Consider the following 23354-nt stretch of genomic DNA (forward strand, 5'->3'; position numbering starts at 1 on the left):
GTTCAAACACTATTTCCGGCTTCATGAAGTCCAAGACCGGTTTTAGGAGAGGGGAGGTTGGTTCTTTTCACAATGGACCTGCCCAATTGTCAGGCTGTAAGTGAGCTCCAGCAGGGCAGAGTCAGGGGCCAACAGCCACCTGTCACTTCTGCAGTGCTCCTGATGTCCCCTCACACACACACACACACACACACACACACACACACACACACACTCTGCAGGCTCTCATGCAGCCTTGAAGACAGGATAGGGAAACCCGAGGTGCCCCACCTGGCAGCACCCCTGCTCCGAAATGCCCGGATCTGCCCCACAGCCCACTGACTGGGGTGTCGCAGAAGAGTGACATAAGAGAGAGAGGCTGGCCTGCCGAGGCACCTTCGCCTAAGCCCACCTCACTGAGGACAAAGAATGGGGAAGGTTTCCATGGCAACCCTAAGTTCTCTAGCCTGTCACAATATTTTCACTGACTAGTCATAATATTTTCATCGCAAGTCAAAGCAATTAGCATGATACCTTAATGGGGGGAATGTGGGGTGTGGGCGAGCTGGTTGCTATGAGCACCTTCGTTGTAGCATTTCTTACCCCCGTGAAGCTGGAGAGAGTAAAAATAACCACGCTGAAAGACGTAAGAGCTCGAGGGTGTCACAAAAATGAAGCGGGGGTGGGGTGCGCGCTCCCTTCAGCCTTTCTTCTTTTCACTGAGATATGTGTATGAGATAATCTCAGTGGTAAACTTATACACACGAGAAAAAGCATTCTGACTACAGCAGAGCCAAAATAGAAGCAAAGCCCCCCTCTAGAGTTTGCTACTAGAAGAAAACCCCACCGTTAGCATTTTGGTTTACAGCCCCCCGCCTCCACCCCGCATTTCCCCCTCAGCCTGTAGAAAGATGCTTACTGCTAAGGTTTTCCAGAAGAGGGACATCCACTCTTCAAAGACACAGCTGGGGTCAGACAGGGCAGGACAGCCCCTCTGAGGCCAAGCCCTGCACAGTGACCCCCTTCCTGCACTGTCCCACCATGCCAGCTACCAGCCACCAGCCACCAGCCAGGCAGGGCCCCTGGGCCCTTGAAATGCGGCTGTCATGAACCCAGGTGTGCTACAAGGTACAAGTGCACCCCAGGTTTTGAAGACTTGGTATAGGGGGAAAAAAAGAATGTAAAACATCTGTAATGATTTTCCGTATCGACTGCATGTTGAAATGATACTACTTGGGGCAAACTGGGTTCAATAAAATCTAATAGATTTTTAATAGATTAATTTTTGCCATGGATCTGCTTCCTCACAGACTCGGCAGTCTCGACAGACTGCGCACACTCCTGGAGGGCCAGGGAGACGGACCCCAGAATGTTCCCAAGGGTGTTCTGTAAGCGCCATTCACCTTTATGCAAACTTCCTAATCCGATTCTACTAAATTTTATTAGATTTATCAGGGAACCAAGCCATTGGTTCACTTGAACAACTGAACAATCCGAAGCTACGTACAGCAACACTGAACTCTCCCCTGCCCCTTGCCCAATCTCCCCACAGAAACTTCCATAGTAGTCCCTGTGTTCATATGGATGCCCCCTTTAAATATTTAGGGAGCCACAACTTTACAATTTTCCATTCAGTTTTTTAGGTAAGAATGGTGCCGTCTTTACTCTCCCCAGAGCTGGGGAAGTAAAAATGAAAGAAAAAAGCACTTGGAAGTAGAAACCAGAACGTGGGGACCCCATGTGAGTTGCATTCACTTCTGCATTTCAAGATCCTCTCACCAAACCAGTGGCACTAAGCTCATTTTGATGCCCGTGTCTGGGAAATGGGCAAGCGGACTCCCTGCAACAAAAAAGGTGCTAACAAGCTAACCCACGCCCGTGTGCTGTGCATCTCCAGCAATTATGTGAAGACTAGAAACAATCCTCAGGACCATGAGATCTTAAGGCACTAAAATAAACTTGTCGAAGACCAACGTCTCGTCCATTAGGTAGCCGACTTGCTAAAGACCATGAGACAGTGAATCCTAGTGGGGTCAGCTTCTCGAGGGCCTGTTCCTTCATGGTCCTGTGCTTTGCCCACCTCTGTGAGTCTGAAATGCCAGGGCGGCCTTGAGGAGGGACGCGGCAGGAAAGCAAGGAGTGGGGAGACAGGATCAGTATCTCATCGGTGGCTCTGGAGTAATCCAGACCCATCCAGCAGGAGACCCAGTGAACAGCCCCAGGGGCCAGGCCCTGCAAGAATGGCACCGGTCTGACTTGGGGTGGGGTGGGGGTAGTAACCTCCTGAGCGAGGTGACCACAGATGCGTTCCTTGTCCTCTGGGGGATGGCTCCCATGCAGTTCTCTCAGAGATGTGGACTTGCCAGGGAAAGCCAGAAACGAGATCTTCTTATGGGTCACCTCCAGACCTTTACTGCTGACAGCTACCTCAATGAAAAAGAAATTAATCAAACCACTGTGGCGTTGAACACATCTGTGGGCCAGGTCTAGCCTGCAAGTCACCTCTGCCCTCAGGCTATAGGACAGCATGGTCAGAAAAAGGGCCCTGAGCCAGGTGACCTGGGCTCAAATTTCAGCTCAGCTCCTGCCTGCCTGTGCGTCCTTGGGCAAGTTGCTTCACCTCCCATGGCCTCAGTTCCCTCATCTTCAAAATGGGGTAATAATCTTTCCTTTCTCACAGCCTCATTGCAAAGATTAAATCCCAACACATTTGGAACAACACCCAGCATAAAAAGCACCACAGAATCAACCAGCGGGGCCACCTTCAAGCCCTAGTCACAGAAGGGTCCCAGGCCCCACCACACCCGGTCCCCAAAAGAGGCAATGCACAAAGGGAGGGGCTCAGGGGGGCTAAAGGGACTCAACCCTTCCTCTGACTCCCACCAAAGGAATAGAGAGGTCACGCAAAGGTGGTGCCCAGGAGCCAGGCCCGCAGACAGAGCGGCACAGCCCAAAGACCCTGTGGCTCCCGCCTTGTGTGGGCAGGGAGCATGGGGGGCACGGCTCCATTCGCACCCTCTCATGTTTATTAAAGCAAGGAGCCCTCTGCCCCCGCCAGGCCCCCAGCCAAGGAGCACGAGCCACTAGATAATGTGCGTTAACACCTCCAATTCCAAAATAAGGTGCCCTTCTGTGGCCCTGTTGGGAGCTTTAGTCACCAAAAATTAAACTGGTCTTGCAAACAGCCTCTTAGGAGTGTCTTTGTGCTGTCAACTACGGGATCCTCTGTGGACAGTTTTCTCTTCGTGTAACTACTGGGATCCCCAGCAGCCAGTGTCAGTGCTCAGGACCCTACAGGGCTCCACGGCCCAGCACCGCGTCGGCAGCAGCCCCTCTTGGTGTCCAGTTACTGAAACGTTCCAGCTCCTGCCCAGTGCACATCTAGCTAATTCCACCAGCAGGGCGGTGCCAACAGCTGCTCATCAGTGAGGGAATGAAGGCCCAGGCCATGCAACAGCTCAATGTCAGCGGTGGGTGCAGGCTGCCCAGGGTGGGCCGGTCCCAGCGGTCACCATCCACAGTATGCTCACGTGGTATACCTGACAGCCAGCAAACTGCTGGGCCTGGAGGGTAAGTTGGAGGTGGAAGCACCAGCTAAGAGGCAGAGGAGACATGGGACGCGTGGGCACCACGAAGCCAATCCACATAAGAGGAACGTGGGGAGGGCGTGCTGCCAAGGAAGCAACTGCAGTCGTGGTGCCAGGAGAGATTTCAAAGCAGGAGATGCTTCAGCCAAGAAGGCGAGGGCTGGCTCAAGGTGGGGGCAGCAAGGACAAGCAACGAGGCTTGGAAGGGCCTTGCTCTTCAGAGCAGAGGGAAGGGAGACTAGAGTAGGTCTATGTCTTCCTAGATCCCAAGGATCTGGATTCTATCTCATAGACAAGGAGCACGGCCAGTAGGGAGAAAGGTCTGTGCCTGTACACATGGCGGGGACAAGGCGGGAGGCAGGGGCAGAGGAGGGAAAATCCCGGGGCGGGGGGGGCGGTGGCTCAAGGGCACTGAAGAAGCTGAGCTAGGGGGACAGAGGCCCAGGTGTCAATCTAGGGACTCTGCCAGTGGAACCTGCCCCGGGGGTGAGGTGTGGGGGGCTGAGAGAGAACTCCAGTAGCAGAAACACTCGTTTGCTCAGGGAACATCCAGGCCAGTTCTGCAGGCCTGTCCTATCTCAGACACACAGATGCAGGCCAAATGGCTGCTGCGTCCAGATGTTGCACAAGGGCCACCCCAACAGTGTAGGCCAGTGGCCCCGCATGGCTCTACTGCAGGAAGCCAGACCCCAACCTCAGGACCTCCAGGCCCTGACATCCCCAATCCTGAACCAAACTCGGATTGAAGGCCCCAGGAAGGGCTCCCCTGTGCCTCCTTGAAGCCCACCACTGCACAAGCAACCATCTGACTTAAGAGACGGAGACAAGCTCCTGACTCCTGCTGGCCCACATACAAAGGGCACCCCCACAACACCACAGAGAAGCCAGCAAGCACACCCTTCTCTAGAGATGTGGGACTGGCCAGCATGTCAGCAGTCTTCCCACTGGCTTCAAACTGTGGAGTGGAGGCTGCGAAGGGTCCTCATATGAGTTTGCGGGAAAGCAGCCCTTACAAGGCCCCGGACGGAAGATCCAATGACTGCACTGGAGGCAGGGGGCAGCGGCTCCTGGGCAGCACGCACACACCCTACGCCCAGCTCAGGCTGCGAAGTCCGCCACTGCCCAGCGGCCACCCTGCCCTCCCAATCCAATCCCCAGAGAAGCAGCCATGCTCCTTGTCTGCCACAGACACTAATATCTGGCATTTTAACTGTATGGAACAAAGTACCAAAAATATTCAGAGCAGCCCAATCTGGGGGCCTTTGAATCCGGCCTTTCACTTTGGAGAAAAAAAGTAATCTTAACAAATCCCAGAGGCTGTGTGTTGAATAATGCCTCATGGAATTTAAAAATCCCATAGATTAAATGACTTTTACTCATTATACTTTTTTCCTCCAAATTTCAACAAAATCCAGTTTATACCCAGAGGAAAAAGAGAGAGAGAGAGAAGAGAAACATCACAGTACTTCTTAAAGAAAGACAAGCCCTGTAGGACTTCTGGGCAAGATCCTTCCGCAGGCTTCCTCAGGCATGTAGGTGGTCCAAGGAGAACACGCCTTACTTAAATAATGATCGAGATTTTTAGCAGAAAAGACAAGATTTGTGCACCTGTGGGCTTCCTGACCGCAGCTGCCTCAGGGTGGCCTCGGGAGCCCCAGCACTGCCATGTTTTAAGATGACTGAATGGAGAGTTCTGGAAGAATGTCATCCAGCAACTTCTCTAAGACATGGCAGTGCCATACTGATTCGGCTCCTTCCCGAAGCAATGTTTTTGTTCTTTCAAAAAAGAAAATTTTGGTTTGAAGAACTTACACAGAAAGTGAACAAAGGCTCAAAAGCCCTACAGAGATTTCAGAGCTTCAAACCCTGAAAAACAGTTCATAAGAAAAGAGTATCAGACCCAATCTCAATACACACCTGTCTATACCCCAGCCCTAAGGGGCTGAAGAGAGGCCCCCAAGGAGGGCTGGGCCTGGCCTGAGAGGGGCCTCAAATGGAGGCATGAAGGCTTGAGGCTGTCCCTGCCACCATCTGCTGTCCATGTGACTTCTGGGAAGTCTCAAAAAAGAGAGCTGAACTTCGGTTTCGGCTTTTGGAAAAGCACGTAAACCTACAAATCCACATTACAAACCTATAAGGGGATAAATGCATGGAAAGGAGCTTCATAAACCACATGCCTAACGAATTATCTGGTTGAGAACAATAGTGTCACGTTCCTGGTGGTGACCCAGCAAACACACAGTGCAAGAAGGTTATTGTGGGAGGTGCTGGGGGGGTGGGATTGTGGGAAGGAAGGGGTGTCACACCTATCAAGTCACATGGTTTAAGATTAGGGCCTCTGCTAAGCTACAGACCCCTTCAGCAAAGTTTCCCTAGTGTGTCTGAAAATTCTTCCCTATCTGCCCTGACCTCTGGTGACCCCTGCTTCATTAGATTAAAGAACATGCTCCTATTTGTGCATTTTTGCCTGCTCTGGGAGGAGAGGCCAGGGGTGGGGGAGGGATTGCGCCATATGGAGCTGAGCCTCCCCCACCTCCCCCAAGATCCTACCAGTTTAACAGATGTGGGAGCCACTAACTCCATCTCAGCTCAGTTCATGACAATGCACTGGGCACCCAGGGGCTGGGATGTGCCTGAGAACTGGTCACTTTCCTCCCTTGACCTGGACAACCCCTGAAGGAGCAGCATTCCTTTCTGATGCTTGGAAGATGCTCAAGGGACCTATGGTCAGGGCTGGGCTGCCTCACGGTGCCTGAAAGGTGAGGAGTTCCACTTGGTACAGTGAGTGCCTGTTTATTTGCCTCACAGACAAATAATGGAGTTTGTTTTTTTTTATTTTCCATCTAAAAAATAACGCAGGTCACGAAAAAAATGGAAAATGCAGAAAGCAAAGGAAAGGTAACTAAAATTTACCCACGGTCCTGTCACTCACATGAACTTGTGTGTGTGTATGTGTAACAGGGTCACTGTGGGGTGTCTGAAAGCGGGTTCTACCTTCTGCAGGTGGGCCGGGATCCCCTGGGCTCTGACTTGATGAGCTTCTGACCCCAGGGCGCACAGGCCGCAGACAGGGGAGGGGGTCCCCGCTGAAGCCAGTGCCAGAGGGGAGGGCCCCACTCAGCAGTAGCAGTGTGCATGCCGAACTCCAGCAGAAGCCGGAGAGTGTGGAGTGTGTGCAGATGAGCACCCCACATTCCCCAAGACTGTCTTTGCTTTATCGGGGGGCCAGGCCTGCAGTGTGCAAACCTGGACTCCCTTCCAGGCGCTGGGATGAAACAGCTCACCTAAAAAGCGTCCGCTCACCAGCCTGTTAGCACCCGTGCAGCCCAGGGCAGGCAGGCTGGCAGAAGTATGTAAAGACGGAGCCCGAGGGCAAAAACAGATTTTCAAGAAACCACCACCAGGTACACAATGCACTTCCTGTAAGAGGTCCACAGCTTTTCCTAATAAACACCGAACAGGAGAATGAGCCAGCCGAGGCCTGCAAGCTGGCTGCACACACTCGGAACTTTAGTTGCGGGGAAATAGCCACTTCTCTGCGGTTCCCTGAGCTCCCTCTTCTGCCAATGATAAGAAAGGAATCTGTGCCTTCTCTTTATTGCACCCCTGGGTTTCTCATGCTCCCCTGAAGTGATCGCTATTCCTACAGCACCATGGGACAGGTCAAGTCGGGTGCAAGGCTCTGGGAAACACTCGTGTGGGCCTGTCACCACTCTGCGAGAACAGGAAATCGTGAAATGTCTTTGGGGAGTGATGTAGCACTGTCCTCCTAAATTAAAAATGCACCTGCCTTTCCACTTGGCCATGCCGTATCTAAAGAGCTGCTCACACTCTAACACACATACGTCACCATGGCATTCATGGTGCTGACTCTTGGGGTGCCTGGGTGGCTTGATCAGGTGAGCACCCGACTCCTGGTTTCAGCTCAGGTCACGATCTCAGGGTCATGAGATCGAGCCCTGCCTCTTGGACTGCTGAGTGTAGTCTGCTGGAGATCTTCTCCCTCTGCCCCTCTCCCCACTCACTCTCTCTGAAATTGTAAAAAAAAAAAAAAAAAAAAAAAAAAAGAAATCCACCTTCCAAAAAAACCACACACTAGTTAATATCATTTAAATAAACAAATGAGGGACGCCTGGGTGGCTCAGTTGGTTAAGCAGCTGCCTTCAGCTCAGGTCATGATCCCAGCGTCCTGGGATCGAGTCCCACATCGGGCTCCTTGCTCAGCAGGGAGCCTGCTTCTCCCTCTGCCTCTGTCTGCCATTCTGTCTGCCTGTGCTCGCTCTCTCCCCCTCTCTCTCTCTGATAAATAAAATCTTTTAAAAAACAAATAAATAAATAAATAAACAAACGAGACATTGCTGCTTTGAAGCAGGATGGAGCTGGAGGGAGCAGCCCCATAGGTACAGTAGGAAACGATGTCACCAGTACCCTGGTAAGCAAAGCAAGCCCCACAAGCTGTGTGCCCCGCAGGCCCCATCTGGGTGTGCTGCGGTATTGAGCAGAACGTCTCCCGGGCTCCCCCGGGAAAGGGTGAGGAGAGGCATGGAGTGGAAAGACTCGGTCTTTCACCTTCCACGCTTCTGTATTGCTCGTATTTTGTTTGCTGGAAGGACGTTATTTATACAATAATACATTTTTAAAGCATGGATTAGAAGGCAGGTGTTCACTGTCAAATCTGGCCATGACAAGCAGTAAAAAGCTGCCACATGGCCCTGATTTGTTCTTGTAGGAAAAACAGATCGGAAGTGCTGGAAGAGCTCCAAGCTGGGCCTGTAGAAGCACGTCCCGAGTCCGCCTCCACACCTGCCCTGTCTCTCTCTGGGGTGCCTGTCGGCGAGGACCCTGCTGGGCCCACCTGGTGACAACTGAGGACACACCCTCGTCTGTGGTGCCCCCAGCTCCGGGGCACGTTTTGCAGGTTTTGCTGATCTGCCACGTGCCATGGGCTGGCCGCAGCTTCCATGACCTCACTTGTCACATCGCACTGGGATAAGGAGGACAATGGGGCCATGCCCCACGCCACTCGGGATATAGGCAGACAGAACAAGGCACGAGATGAGCTGCATGGTGCCAACAAAGGGCTGCAGAGGCGTGCTCATTTTCACAGGCCTCTCCTCTCCTGGTTGCTCTGGCTGAGAACAGCAGTGTCCAATAGAACTGACTGTGCAGGTGGCCATGCCCTTCCCTGCACATCCCTTCCCTGCACAATCGAGGGAAGCAGCCACGGGTGACAGGTGACTACAGACCAGTGAGGGGAGGGAGCATCATGTCAACAGGGGGGAAGAAATGTTCTGGTCTCGGGCAGCATGTTTAAGATTTGCAAGAGTCTGCTTAGACTGGACCCCTCTAAAAATGTAAGGGCTTGATGAATTAAACTTAATTTAAAAAGAAAGCAAACCCTGGAAAACATCGAGACAGCCAAAACTAACATGGATCGGCCTGGATGATGGGAGATGGGACCTCTCTCCGATGTTGCAATGAGAAGACTGCAAAGGCCAAGAGGGGGCACTTGGCCGCAAAAGCAGTGGCATAGATGGTCAGAGACACACAGAAGGAAGTGCCAGCCACAGACAGTATCATGTGCAGTGGAGATAGGATACCTGAGAGGTGAATTTCTTCATTCTTCAGAGGGAGCACGAGAGTCTAGGGACATGGGGTAGAAACTGACACTTCGTTTTTCATTTTCCCAAGTGTGCACTGTGGGATCTCACTTGTGTTCCTGTGGTTGGGTGGAGAGCCATCTTCGAGTCCAACCTCAACCCCCACCCCCTGGGGCAGATGCAGACCACTCTGTGCGCCAATACCAACTATTCCTAAGACAGTCTGTGTGTTCAGAAATTCTGGAAACTTCCCCAGTGCAGTGCTTCCTCAGCTTTGCCGTGCGGATGAATCACCTGCAGAATTTGTCCAGAGGGAGTCTGACTCGGTAGTTCTGGGTGGAGCCTGAGACTCTGCATTTCTAACCAGCTCCCAAGAGACGCTAATGCCATTGGTCTCAGGACCAGAGCTTGCTAGATGGGGGTGCAGGGGAGGGGAACAGTAAGGACCTCTTGAGTCCCTGCCAGGGCAAGATGGTGTGTCTCTGCTGGCTTCCAGCGGCTTCACTCCTCTTATCTGTAAGTGATCGTGGGCCCAAGGGTAGAATGAGTGAGGTGTGTGTTTTGTCCTTAGTTTGGGGGTCTGGTGTTCCCAAACACAGACATGCAGTTCAGGACTTGCTCTGAGGAAGCACTCTGAAGTCAGAGGTCAGTGATGAGCCATCCAGACCCTTCTCCACTCTGGGAGCCTTGAGGCATTTGCAGTGATATTCCTGCCTCTCTGGCAAATCTGGTTTCTTTGTGTTTCTAATTAGCCAGAAGCTGTGGAGACTGAGGGTCTGAAGAACAAGTCCACGGACAGAGTGGGGCTCAGCCTTCTGCTGCAATGACCTCTCATACATGGAGTTTCGTGCTCCAGAATTAATCGGACTCATATTTAGCATTTGTGGCTCTGGTCTTGCAGCCATGACCGTGTTGTCTAGTGGAAAGCAGACCACGTTCTTTTCATGCAGTCATACTACACATTCCATGGTCCTCTATTGGCTCAGGGGGCAGCAGTCAGCCCTGGCCACCTGCCTTTGACCTTCTAGTCTGTGGGCTGCGGGTGAGCTTCTGGGTATCTGTTCATGGCCTGTCCACCCCCAGTTTCTCCAGGGTCCTGTGCACTCAAGGGTACAACTTGGGCTGGTCTGGCCCTGGGCATCCAGAAACTCGGGGGCCTGGAGGTGTGAGGGGCCTAGGCTACTGGGGGGATGCTGCCTGCTGAGGAGGAGCAGAAGCTTAGGGAAAGGAAGGAGTTCCTTCTCTGAATAGAAGAGACCCTGGCTCAGGCCAGGGAGGACTCCAGGGCCATGAAGTTTGAACTGTGGGCACCAGAGAGCTAGTCGAGGGTTGCATTCAAATCAATCAAAAGTCCATCAAATGCCAGGCTCAGGTGCACTGGCCACATTCCATAGTATTTCATCTTTCTTATCCCAGCCATGGTATTTCTTTTCTCTGTCCGAATTGCTTTGTACACCAACAAGCTGCCATGTGGGCTCACACAGGTCAGAAAGTTAGGTCCTCCTCCAAACAAGGCTCTCTATTACCTGGAAATTAGTACCATTTGCCCTCCTTCCTAACATAAGCACCTATTCCATGCCTTACTTCATGTCTAAAGCCGAACACAGTAACAATGGCTAGAGGACACAGCAAGCTCTATTCTGAGCATACCTCATGCTTTACAGAACACAGGCCAGTTCTTGGTTCCCTCCCTGTCTTCATGCCTCAAGTACCCTGTTCCTGGGTCAAGTGGAACACCACTTTAAAGACAAGACAGTGTGCCTTTCCTCCAGCGTGCGGAGGCAGACTGATGCTAAATATCTGGATTTTCAAACGGCTTTGGAAGGCTGATCCGACCCGTGTGGCCAGGTGGGCTGATCCTTGACCTTCAGCAGGAGCCTGGAGCTGCTCACACAGCACAGGGTCCCCTCACAAGGTATACCCCCCCAAAGCTGGGGGAGGAGGAAACCTGGAAAAAGTGAATGTAGCTTCACAAAGGGGTAAGAAAGGGAAACCCAGCTAAAAACACAAGGCCTTGCGCTACCAAGCACAGGCCCACACATTTCAGATCTCCTAAGATGCCTCATTAAGACAAATGCAATTAATTTTCCAAAACAACTAATGACTAGTCAGTATTTTTTTTTTTTTTTTTTTTTAAGTGGGCTCCATGCCCAACATGGGGCTCAAACTCATGACCCTGAGATCAAGAGTCGCATGCTGTACCAGCTAAGCCAGCCAGGCACCCCTAGTCAAAGACCTTTAAAAAAAGGGGAGGAGAAAGAAAGAAAGAATAGAAAATGCAAGACTACCGTATCAAATGAATGATGAACATGAAACCGGAACTCACTGGCCCAATTTCTCTAGTAATATGCACTCAAAACATAACAGAAAATTACTATTCTGCATTATCTTGTATTATCTGACAAGTACATAAAATGACCCACTAAGTAACTGGGATAGGGAAGAGGAAAAACTGGGGGTGGGGTGGGGTTGGATGCCACCGCTCCTTTAAAACACCCTGCCATTATTCATTTAACAAACACACAGACATGAGTACCACGTGAGGTTAGCGACAGAACGGGCTGGTAGAACACAGGCCTCGAAGATCTGCCCAGACACAGAAGTGTTCCAGACTGCATGGCAGATGGAATTACTATTCCCAATTCCTTTCTTTTCCTCACACCTTTTCCAACGCCATGTAGCAGTCTGGCCCACTGGAGAAAGTGGGCTTCCTGTCCCTTGCTGCTGGCGTGGTCACATGACTTGCTCGGGCCAACAGGATGCTGGCTTGAAATGTATCCTTTCACAGCTCTGCCATCACCATGAGAAGGGCTTCTGCCCTCCAGAATCCCTGAGGCCTCAGGCTAGAGCCCAGAAGGAACCCATGTGCAACAGACTGAGGTTCAACCTGCAGCAAGGAGCCAAAACATGAGCCACTCAGCAGAGACAACCCAGATCAGTCAACCTTCAGCCAGTTCAACAGAAGCATGAACATGAATAAATGACTGCTGGTGTAAGCTACCAAATTCTGGAATGTTTGTTATGCAGCTCTGCTGTGGCAACAGCTAACTGATACATAAGGCTCCCCCAGAAGGAATCCATAGGCCACTGAAGGATAGCTTCCCCCACCAAGTTCACAGAGATATCAGAACTACTTACCAGGCTCACCTTTCTTCTTTGAACCAGACTTCTTCTTCACAGGAGCTTCTTGTTTTGGTGCATCTTGGCTCTGGACCATATCTGCATTTTTGCCTTGGATAGGAGCTGACTCTGCCTTTTTACCCTGATTGACAGACGCATCCACCTTTTTGCCCTGGTTGGGGGACCCTTCTGACTTTTTGCCCTGGTTTGAGGTTCCCTCTGCCTTTTTGCCTTGATTGGGGGCCCCCTCTGCTTTTTTCCCCTGGCTCACAACACCCTCTGCCTTTGTGCCCTGATTAGCAACGGAATCTGCCTTTTTGCCCTGATTCTGGGCCCCCTCGGCTTTTTTGCCCTGATTCTGGGCCCCCTCAGCTTTTTTGCCCTGATTCTGGCCCCCCTCAGCCTTTTTGCCTTGATTCTGGGCCCCCTCTGTCTTTTTGCCCTGGTTGGGGGTCCCTTCTGTCTTTTTGCCCTGGTTTGGGGTTCCTTCCTTTTTGCCCTGGTTGGGGCCCCCCTCTGCCTTTTTACCCTGGTTGGGGGTCCCCTCTGCCTTTTTGCCCTGGTTTGGGGTTCCCTCCTTTTTGCCCTGGTTAGGGGCCCCCTCGGCCTTTTTGCCCTGGTTCTGGGCCACTTCTGCCTTTTTGCCCTGGTTCTGGGTCCCCTCAGCCTTTTTGCCCTGGTTCTGGGACCCCTCTGCCTTTTTGCCCTGGTTCTGGGACCCCTCTGCCTTTTTGCCCTGGTTGGGGGTTCCCTCTACCTTTTTGCTCTGGTTCTGAACCACTTCCACCTTTTTGCCCTGATTGGGGCTCCCCTCTGCCTTTTTGCCCTGGTTGGAGGCCCCCTCTGACTTTTTGCCCTGATTCTGTGCCCCTTCCATCTTTTTGCCCTGATTCTGGGCCCCCTCAACTTTTTTGCCCTGGTTGGGAGCTCCCTCTGCCTTTTTGCCCTGGTTGGGGGCCCCATCTGTCTTTTTGCCTTGGTTGGGGGCCGCTTCTGCCTTTTTGCCCTGGTTTGGAGTTCCTTCTGCCTTTTTGCCTTGATTCTGGGCCCCCTCTGCTTTTTTGCCCTGGTTTGGGGCCACTTCTACCTTTTTGCCCTGATTCTGGGCTCCCTCTGCCTTTTTGCCCTGATTCTGGGCTCCCTCTGCCTTTTTGCCCTGGTTGGGAGCCCCCTCTGCCTTTTTGCCCTGGTTGGGGGTTCCTTCTGCCTTTTTGCTCTGGTTCTGGGCTCCCTCTGCCTTTTTACCCTGTGCAGTGCCAGTGGCGGGGATACTGGCCTTGGCACCCACTGGGGGCACAACCACCATAGGCACCTCCTTGGGAGCAGTTTCTAAGATGGCAGCCTTGGAGGCAAGAACTTGGATGGAATTCACTACAGAACTGACTGCTGGTTCCACCTTTGCCACTTTTTTCTCCTTTTTCTTTTTGTCCTTAGGGGAGGAGGCGAGCTTCTCTTGGGGCATGGCTGGTACCGTGGCTATGGGGGCAATGACCATGGGGGACTGGACTGGGGTTGGAGCCACGGCCACTGCAGGTGCCCGCATTGGGTCTTTGAGAAGGATGGTCATGTTGGGGACTGGCTCATGGTCAGGTATCTTCCCATTAGGTTTATCTTCCTTTTTCTTCGTCTTTCCTTTCTTCTCCACTGTTTTCTCCTTCTTCTTCTTCTCCACTTTCTGGTGGTGAGTTTTCGCCATCTCCTTGCGCTGGTTGGCCAGGGCTTCTTCATAGGACGTCTCCTTCATGGAGAAGGTTGACACGAGGAAGATGCCAATGGCAGAAACAACCATGAATCCACCGAAGACCACAACCCCCAAGGTCTGAGTGTCGTAAATATCCATCCTGGCTTGCTTTCCTTTCACCTGCCAAATACATACATGTAGATTACTTTTTGCAGAAACTGCAGCATTTATTAGTTTCCATCCTCATCCCTACCCCCAAACTTAACCTTTCACTAATTCTTCAGACTGGTAAGTTCAAAGAAGAAACAAATTCCTGCAATCTCTGATGTCATACATTCCTTCCCGCCCCTCTTTAGAAGTGAGGCACCTTTAAAAAAAAAAAAAAAGATTTATTTATTTGAGAGAGAGCAAGTGAGCATGCACTCACAGGCTGGGGAGGGTACAAAGAAACTTAAGCAGACTCCATGCAGAGCCTGACGTGGGGCTCAATCTCAAGATCCTGAAGCCCCATGGGGACTCGATCTCATGACCCTGAATCACAACCTGAGCCAAAACCAAGATTCAAATGCTTAACTGACTGTGCCACCCAGGCACCCCCAGATATAAGTTTTTATGCAAGATATGAGCAGCCCCCGTTAGTGCTAGGATAGGAAGCAATAGAGCATCAGCAGCGTACAGGTCTAGACATGTAATACCCTGGAGACTCAGAAGTCCCAATCACAATTCGATAGATTCTCTACTGCAGGGGTCAAAGATGCACATAAACACATGCATGGACAGGGGTGAGCAATGGGGAGTGGTGAGGACTGTGGCAAGAATGTCCCAGCAAATTAGGGGGAAAGCGAAGCTGATTGTTGTAGAAATGTGAGCGCCATGTTGAGATATCGCTTACTTTCAAATTAGTCTAGAAATCTTTTTTTTTTCCTAAAGTGAAATCAATGGATTAAAAATAAAAATACCATGTAAACTAAACCAAGTCCTTCTACAGGCTTTCAACTGCATGCGCTCTGCCCCTGGCACACCATCTCTACTCTGTTGTCTCCCTTCCCCAGTGCTGTGATAAACGCGATGACCAAGGGTCAGAGACAATCCTTCAGAATCCTGGAAAGCGATCAAAAATTTGTTGAGAAAAAAATGGCCCTCAGGATAGTTCCTAAAGAGTTGCAAAACTTGTGGGGTGCCCGTGTGGAGTTGATTGAGGGTCGGACTCTTTATTTCAGATCAGGTCATGATCTCAGGGCTGTGAAATCAAGCCCCGAGTCAGGCAGGCTCAGTCCTGGGCATGGAGCCTGCTTAAGATTCCCGCTCCCTCTCCCTTCCCCCACTTCGCTCTCTCTCTCTCTCTCTCACACACACACACACACACACAGAGTGGCAATATTTGCAATCTGCACATTAGGAAACAGGAAGTCAGGGAAAGTACACCAAATAAGAGACCCCAGGTGTGGAATTTCATGGCTGCAAAGAGGAAGGGAAACCATTGTCATCAGACCCAATCCTCACCCCAGGGAGGGAGCCCTTTGCCTGATGACATTTTCCAAACCAAGAGCACAAGCCACCTCTTTTCACTGCCTGTGGACCAGTCCACAGCTTCCTGGCTGCCTGCCCAGGCTGGGTCCGACTTCAGTGAGGAGCCCCAAGAGGCTTACTTATTTGGATCCATCCATCTTTTATCAACTAATTTTGATGCTACTATCACAGTCCCAGTCCCCTGAACAGATCCTAGGCCCCCGTAAAGAGGAGCAGTGGTGGAATTAGTGAACAGAAGACAAGTGTAAGAAGGCAGACAAGCTAAGGTGGAAAGAGGGAGGAGGGCGCAGAAGGAGAGAGGTCAACAGGCTCCCTTCCTGGCATGACCCCCACCCCCTGCAAATCTCTAGACCTTGGGGCAGGCCGGTCCAGGCTTGTCAGTTGAGATTCCTCATCCGTTGGGGACGGCAAGAGAGTGGGAAATCTCTCAAAAAAAAAAAAAAAAAAAAAATCACAAAATCCAAATTCTCACAGTAGGGCATTTTAAAGAAGGGACTGAGAAGAGATTGTTTTATGTGTCTCAACATTAAGTTCAAAGAAGAATCGTTCTCATCACAGAACACACGCAAAATTTCACTTTCTAAATAAGTCCCTTGCTAGAACAGGGTTTAAGGGACTCGTGACAAAAACTCCATGGCCCGTGCTCCCCCAGCCGTAACCCCCATCAGCTGTGGCTAAAACATTTATTTCCCCCTGACTATCACCCTGGGTCTGCAGGACCAGGGAACCTCTTTATCACAGCCATAACCTTCACAAGTGAAGTGTGACGTGGATTCATGGAGCCATCGAACCCTGGGCAAGTGGATTCTGACCTCCGGCTGTGGGTTCTGACAGTGGGAGCCACAGCCAGGTACCCTCAGGAGAGGGTGTCCCAAATTAGCCTTTCTAGGAGCACACTCACAAACGAGGTATGGGAAAGGAAACTGTACCCTACTCGGTCCTAGAGGGAATCCAGTGGATGGAAGGGCAGGGACAAGAAGGTGTGGAACGTTCTACAGTCTCGGTGGACATCCATCCACTAGAACTCTGGGTCCTTACAAGGACCTCTCCAAACTTTGCCACACAGACATGTTCAGGTACAAACACCACATTATAATTACTGTAGGAGTCTATTCTGATGACAAAAGTCCTCTGACACACTCCCCTTCTTCTGAGGCAGTGCGATGCCAGGGGTCTGAGTCACGCCATGAGCCCCAAGCAGCTTCTCAGCAACTACCCTCCAAGAGCTGTCTCCCGGGGAGCTGCAGGAGGGTCACGGTGCTGACGCGGTCACCAGGCTCTTACAAAGCAGGGTCTGTTTCCTGCTGAGCATTGTAGGATTGGGGCAACCTTGTGGTGGAGGCAGAAGAGCCAGGGCTGAAAAAAATCGCCTTGAATCTTACTCAAGTTAGGCCAATATGGGATACAAAAATATATCCTCTGTTGGGAGCACAGACTCCACAAACCTAAGCTGGGGAGAATATTTCTTCCTCTGCTGAACACACAAATGTATGTTTGATGGCAGCCCGATATGTCTTCCAAGTTTGGCAGAACGGGCTGCTCGAAAAAGAAACCCTATTCCCCACCACTAATTTCTGAGTTAGAATTTCGTTAAAAGAAATCTTTCACAGGAAAAATGAAAAGCCCTAGTCTTGATAAGTAGTACCCCGAAACATTTACAGCGAAGGCCATATCCCCACAGACAGCAAGGAGTCCAAGGGAGAGGCAGCCATCTTGTTGCTCGGCAGTTGGCTTGGGTGGGGCAGGAACATCACGGAGAGATCCCAGACTCACAGGGGTGAGAACACCAGGGTTGCCTCCTGAGTATGCTCTTGACACCAGCATTCTGGGGGCTTTGCTTCTGAAATTCATGCTGTCACAAAAGGACCCCCAGCAGGAATGTCTCTCTGGGTTTCCCACAGGCCAGGCCCAACTGGGCAAAGAACAGGGCCAGCTATGTGACCATCCACATCTTGTATGGGCTGACCACAGAGAACCTATGTTCGATGGCTTTGGGAGAGGTCTATAAACTAGGTGCTTGTACTTACTATTGCTAGTACACTTAAGAGTGTAGAGCAGAAACGTCAAGGTTCCAGGTGGGAAGGAAGCAAGAGGCCACCCAAAGGCTTGGGGACCACTCCCAGGCTCAGCTGGTGGAAACTCACTGACCTACCTTGAGGGTCCTGAGAGAATGGATTTTCTTCCATTCCTAGGGCAATTGGGATTTGAGTAGGTTTTGTGAAGAGACCCTTTAAAGCACCCCCAGGGCCGGGTCTCATCACTGAGCAGCTCCTCTGCTGTTGGCCAGGGGAAGGGAGACTAGTGAGGCAGGGGTGTGCTGGGCGGGTGTCCAAGAGAGCAAGTCTCTAGATTCACTTTCTGGGCACAAGGTGACCAGCTAGGAAGATACAAAACTAAAACAAAGTGACAATAAATCAGAGACCCTAGCAGATACGGCCACATCAGGACTACCATCTCCTAAGGTTTTTTTGCAGAGGAGAGAATAAGAAGTGGGGAAGGGACGGGGTGGGGGTAGAGAATCTTAAGCACCCATACCCAGAGTCAGACATGGGGCTCCATCTCACGACCCTGAGATCATGACTTGAGCCAGAATCAAGAGTCAGATGCTTAACCGACTGAGCCACGCAGGCGCCACCCCCTCTATGTCTGACGGTTTTCAAATATTGTGAAAAATACTGTGACCATCCGTTTTCTACCACCCCAGCTCTCGTGTCACAGGGCTCTGAAGTGGTGTTGATTGGGGTTGGAGGGGGGCTAACTGGGCTCACCTCTGAGTCTCCACTTCTATCAGACGCCATGCTGACCATAGGTTTTTTGGTAGAAACATTTCATCAGGTTAAGCTATCTTGAATTCCTAGTTCCCTTTTCTTTTCTTCTTCTTCTTTAACAATTGGGTACTGAATGTTAGCAAATGCTTTTTCTTTACCACTTGACATTTTCTCTAATCTGAAATGGGTTGAATCACAATAATATATGTTCTAATGTTAACTCACAGATGGTTCGTATGGTATAAACGCTTCTTGATGTTGGGCCTTTTTTTTTTTTAATGTATCACTAGATTTGTTCACTTTTTTTTTTTTTTTGTGAGATTTGCATGTGTGCTCATAAGTGAGAGAAATCAGGTGTCATTCTTATGACCCAGTTCTTATGTGATCTTGGTAGCAAGGTCACCCACAGCTCATAAAATGAGCTAAGGATGGTCCCCTTCCCCCTGTTCTTTGTAGGTTTGGTGGAATCTGCCTGTAAAACTGTCAAGATCTGTATTCCCAGCTCTGTTCTTGTGGTGGGGGAAAGAGGGAGGGAGGTGAATTTTAAGAGCTAATTTAATTTTTCCACTCGGTTTTATTGAGATAGGACACAGGACAGTTCTGTGTAAGGTGTATAGCACAATGCCTTGACATATATAGGGAGAAAGAAATGATTCCCACACTAAGTTCAGTTAATACTCATCACCTCATATAGAGACAAAAACAAGACAGAAAAAAAAAGGAAAAACATTCTTTCCTCCTTGTGAGGAGAGCTTCTACTCTCTTAACGACGTTCAGACACGCCACACACAGCGATGTTAGCTTAGTCATCATGCTGTCTGGTACGTCCCTGGCATGGAGTTATGTCGTAAGTGGGTGTCTTTACCTTCTGACCCTCTTGCTGCAATTCCCCCTCCCCCTGCCCATGGTAACCACATGTCATCTCTTTTTCTAGGAAACTGGTTTTGGGTTGTTGTTGTTTTTTGTTGTTGTTTTTTTTCCTTCAGATTTCACATGTATGTGAGATCATATGAATTTGTCTTCCTCTGTCTTGTTTCCCTTCATATAAGGCCTGCAAGGTCCTCCATGTTGTCACAAATGGCAAGGTTTCCCTTCTTATGGCTGAATAATATTCCATGGTGAGCGGGCACACATGAGTATGTGTGCAAGTGTGTGTGTGGCACAACTTCATCTACTCATCTGTGTATGGACTTAGGTTGTTTCCGGGTCTTGGCTGTTATAAACTGATGATTCAATTTCAATGATTCTAGAACCAGCCTTTTGGGTTTGTGATCCAGCATACCCAATTAATTTTCATTATTTCTTCTTCTCATTTCTATTGGTTTATTCTGTTCTTTCTAACTTTCTGACATAAGACATTTATTAATTTCCAGGCCTTTCTTTTTTCTTGCAGCAAATACTTAAGGCAATAAATTTCCCTCTAAGTACTGCTGTGGCTTCATCTTACAAGCTATAGCACACACACACTATTTTCACAGACTTGTGAGGTAGCTGTGTCCTTAACTCCCCTAACACTGGGGAGTTTTGAATTATCATTGACAGTTCCTCATTTAACTGTGCTGTCATCACACACTCTGTTCTGTGTGATATGGGACAAAGCTTTCAGAGTTTTAACCAGGATCCAGACATATTAATAATTTTTTCCATGACCCAGGATGCAGAAACATACACATTAGCATTTGTATATGTGTGTGTGTGTATTGTGACATACAACATATAAATAATGAGCTTTCATGAAATAATACTAGTACACAGATGCACCAGTATTCTCTACACCATTAAAACATTTGAAAAGGTTTTTTGTAACCAATTAAATTGATTTTGAGGCTCAACATACTGATTTAGACTATGGTATTTGGTATATTTTGCTAGACTGTGGTCAATTTTTATAAATATGCGTGTACTCTGGAGTGTAGGGTTCTATGCGTATCCTTAGTTTGAGCTTAAAAATGTTTTATAGAACCCTGTTTTGCCAGCTCAATCTAATAGCTATTGAGAACTCTTAATATTTCATACCATGATCATGGACTCAGCGGTTTCTCCTGGAAATCTGTCAATGTAGGCTTTATTTGAAGGCCATCTCATTAGCTGAACTTCAGGTCAGCATTGTTACACCTTCCTGATACAGCCTCTGCTATTTCCCCCTATTATATAGTGACCTTCTTTATCCCTAAAAATGAACTTCTTTTTCCCCAGGAAAGTCTAGTTTGTCTGATTATTTAGAAAGTTATAGCAACTTTTGGGAGGTTAATATTGGCCTAGAATCATTTTCTATTCTTTACTTTCAACCTTTCTGTGTTCGTATGTTTTAAGTAGAACTCTTAAAAATAGCATAAAGCTGGATTTTATTTTAAGACCAATGTAGCAATTTGTCTTTTTAACTGGTAGGTTTAATTCATCAACGCCTATTGTGATTTCCTATATAATTGGACTCATTTAAACCTTTATTTGTCATTCCTATTTATAATCCTTCTTCCTTGCTTATGCTGCCCTAACCCCCTTTATTTCTGCATCTATTGGACTATTAAGGTTTTATCTCTTTTTCCTCTATGGTGTTTGGAAGTTAATACATGCTGTTCTTACTATTTTTTTAGTGACTACTGAACTTGGAACTAAAAAGTTTTTTTAAAGATTTTGAGAGAGAGAGAGGGGCGCCTGGGTGGCTCAGTGGGTTGAAGCCTCTGCCTTCAGCTTGGGTCATGGGCTCAGGGTCCTGGGATCGAGCCCCGCACTGGGCTCTCTGCTCAGCAGAGAACCTGCTTCCCCTCCCTGCCGCCCCCCGACTGCTGCTCTGCCTACTTGTGATCTCTGTGTCAAATAAAATTTAAAAAAAAAAAAAAAAAAAAGATTTTGAGAGAGCACATGCGTGCACACATACATGAGGGGGGGGGGGCAGAGGGAGAAGGCTCCCTGCTGAGCAGGGAGCCTGATTCAAGGCTCCATCCCAGGACCCCAAGATCATGACCCGAGATGAAGGCAGACACTTAACCCACTGAGCCACCCAGGCATCCCTAATCAAAATGTTTTGTCCCTTCCATATTTCTAACCTCATTTCATGTGTCTCCAGCCACATCCTCAACAGCAGCAGAACTGGAGAAGGTCTGACGTCTGGTGCCCTTCCAACTGACATGAGCCCCTTTTCCAACCTGATGCATCCTCCCCTTTTCCATCACACCCCAGACCTACTCCTCGTTTTTCCTCAGACAGTTTATGTGTGCATTCCCTAAATGTTGACCAATTTATTCGCGGACCACTGCTTCTTGCAGCTTACCCCCTTCTTTCCAAAGTACATCCTTGACCAGCCCTTTCAGCAATGAGCAGCTCTGGATCAACTTTTTCAAGTCCTCACAGACCTGCAATAATGTCCTTATTCCACCCACACTCTTCATGAATGGATTAGCTGAATACAGAATTCCATGCTGACAGTCCTTTTCTCTCACCACTTTGAAGATATTATTTTATCTGTCTGCCTGTCTTCTGGCTCTTTCTGGTCGGGGAGGAGGAGTTATTATTGGGAAACTCACTATTCATTTGTTGTTCCTTTATGACACCTCTAAAAAAAAAAATCTCTCAGAACTTTTAAGATTCACTTTTGGGGTTCTAAAGACTCAACAAAATATTTTTAGGCATGTATCTTTATCTTTTTCAGACTCATTACGCATCCTGAGCTGGAGTCACCTAGGTCTTGGGCCTATGACTTTTTTTCATAAATTCTGGAAAACCCCAGGCCACTTTGTTCTTTGAAAATGTTCTTGCTCCTTCTTTGCGGCAGGATTCCTAATTAGACCTCAAGCTCTCCGTGCTGCCACTTGGGAAAACTCCTCAGATATATGATCCACTTCTCCAATGGTCTCTTCAGCTGAATCTAACCAGCTCTATAATCAGTCCTTTGAATAAACAATTTGTTTTCAAGTTGGCCTGGTTTTTTCCCTGGTATTATTTTTCCCATATTATTTTTTCCATTAATGTTTTTTATCACCCACTTTAATGCCTTAAATAGTGATTTTGTATCACATCTTTGGTGGGACTTTATCAGAGGAAATCCTGTCTGGGCTGAGTTGTGGGCTTGTCTTAGAGCAGTTTAATCTTTGCTTCAACCAGGCCCTCAGAAAGAGAAAAGCCATGGACTGATTTTTACACAAGGCATGGGCTTCCCAAAAGCAGGTTCTCATGGAGACTGACTTGGCCCCAGGACAAAACAGCGAAGCTCCTGGGTCATCTCCCCTGGCCGCTAGGTTGCCCTTCCCTTGAGAGTGCCGCCCTTCAAGGGAGCGAGTTTCACATGAGAGGATGAGGGGAGGCTCAGGTCCCATCCCCCAACAAACGAGCCCCCTGTTCCCATGGGGTCACCTAGGCCCAAGACCTAGGTGACTCCAGCTGACAAGACTCCACCCACACCCAGGGTCAGCTTACTTCTAGGCCTCCCTCATTCCCCTTGCCCTCCACTTATGGCCCCTGGCAATCTCTCTTAGTACTAACTTATAAGCTTAGCTATGCTTTTTTAGAGAATGTTTATTAACTTTAACATTTCTAAGTGTCTGGAGAAGAGGGTTTTCGGATCACCTCATCCAAATACTAAGTGTAATCTCTGATTTTTTTTTTTAAACCCAGAGAAACTAAGAGAAAATTCCGTCACTAAACAACATATTCTGAAATAATTTATTTCATGTTTTAAGAGAATGGAAACAACTTTAACAAAACAATGCTGTACTCATTTTGAAGAAAGATGAAACACTAAAAATAGAAATGTACTCTATTATAAGCCTTTGCTTATTCATCGGCTATTTCAGATTCAATTTCTATGCCTAAGGAAAAAAAGAAAGAATTGACAAGTTTTTGTGTTTCTCCAAAATAACAGTCTTTCGAAAAGTAAGTACTTCAAAAGGCCTAAATCTTCCTAGAGCTTACAGGCTTCCCCTCATCAATGAAGACAACAGGCCTCTAAGGTAGGAATCCAGAACCCTGACTTCTCAAAATGATGACAGTTAAGATGTGCTGGCCCACGACAGAATTCTTAATGGGCCAGACACCAGGCTCCCAGAAAGCCGGGACCAGTCTCTTCGGCACTGTATCCAAGCAAACCTCAGCA

The 23354-nt window shown here is 49.0% G+C and overlaps 1 protein-coding gene across 7 annotated transcripts in view; it reads right to left on the reverse strand.

Moving 5' to 3' along the window:
- Positions 1 to 23354, reverse strand: part of RRBP1 (ribosome binding protein 1) — a 63127-nt gene that overhangs the window by 25690 nt on the left and 14083 nt on the right. For all 7 annotated transcript variants that reach the window (XM_059134102.1, XM_059134105.1, XM_059134101.1 and 4 more), the window contains exon 2: positions 12305 to 14147. In XM_059134102.1, coding sequence (XP_058990085.1) covers positions 12305 to 14126 — 1822 coding nt within the window. In that variant the 5' untranslated portion in view covers positions 14127 to 14147. The remainder of the gene's footprint in view (positions 1 to 12304; positions 14148 to 23354) is intronic.

The sequence above is a fragment of the Mustela lutreola genome, chromosome 9, assembly GCF_030435805.1.
Source record: "Mustela lutreola isolate mMusLut2 chromosome 9, mMusLut2.pri, whole genome shotgun sequence".
In the NCBI taxonomy this organism is placed as follows: domain Eukaryota; kingdom Metazoa; phylum Chordata; class Mammalia; order Carnivora; family Mustelidae; genus Mustela; species Mustela lutreola.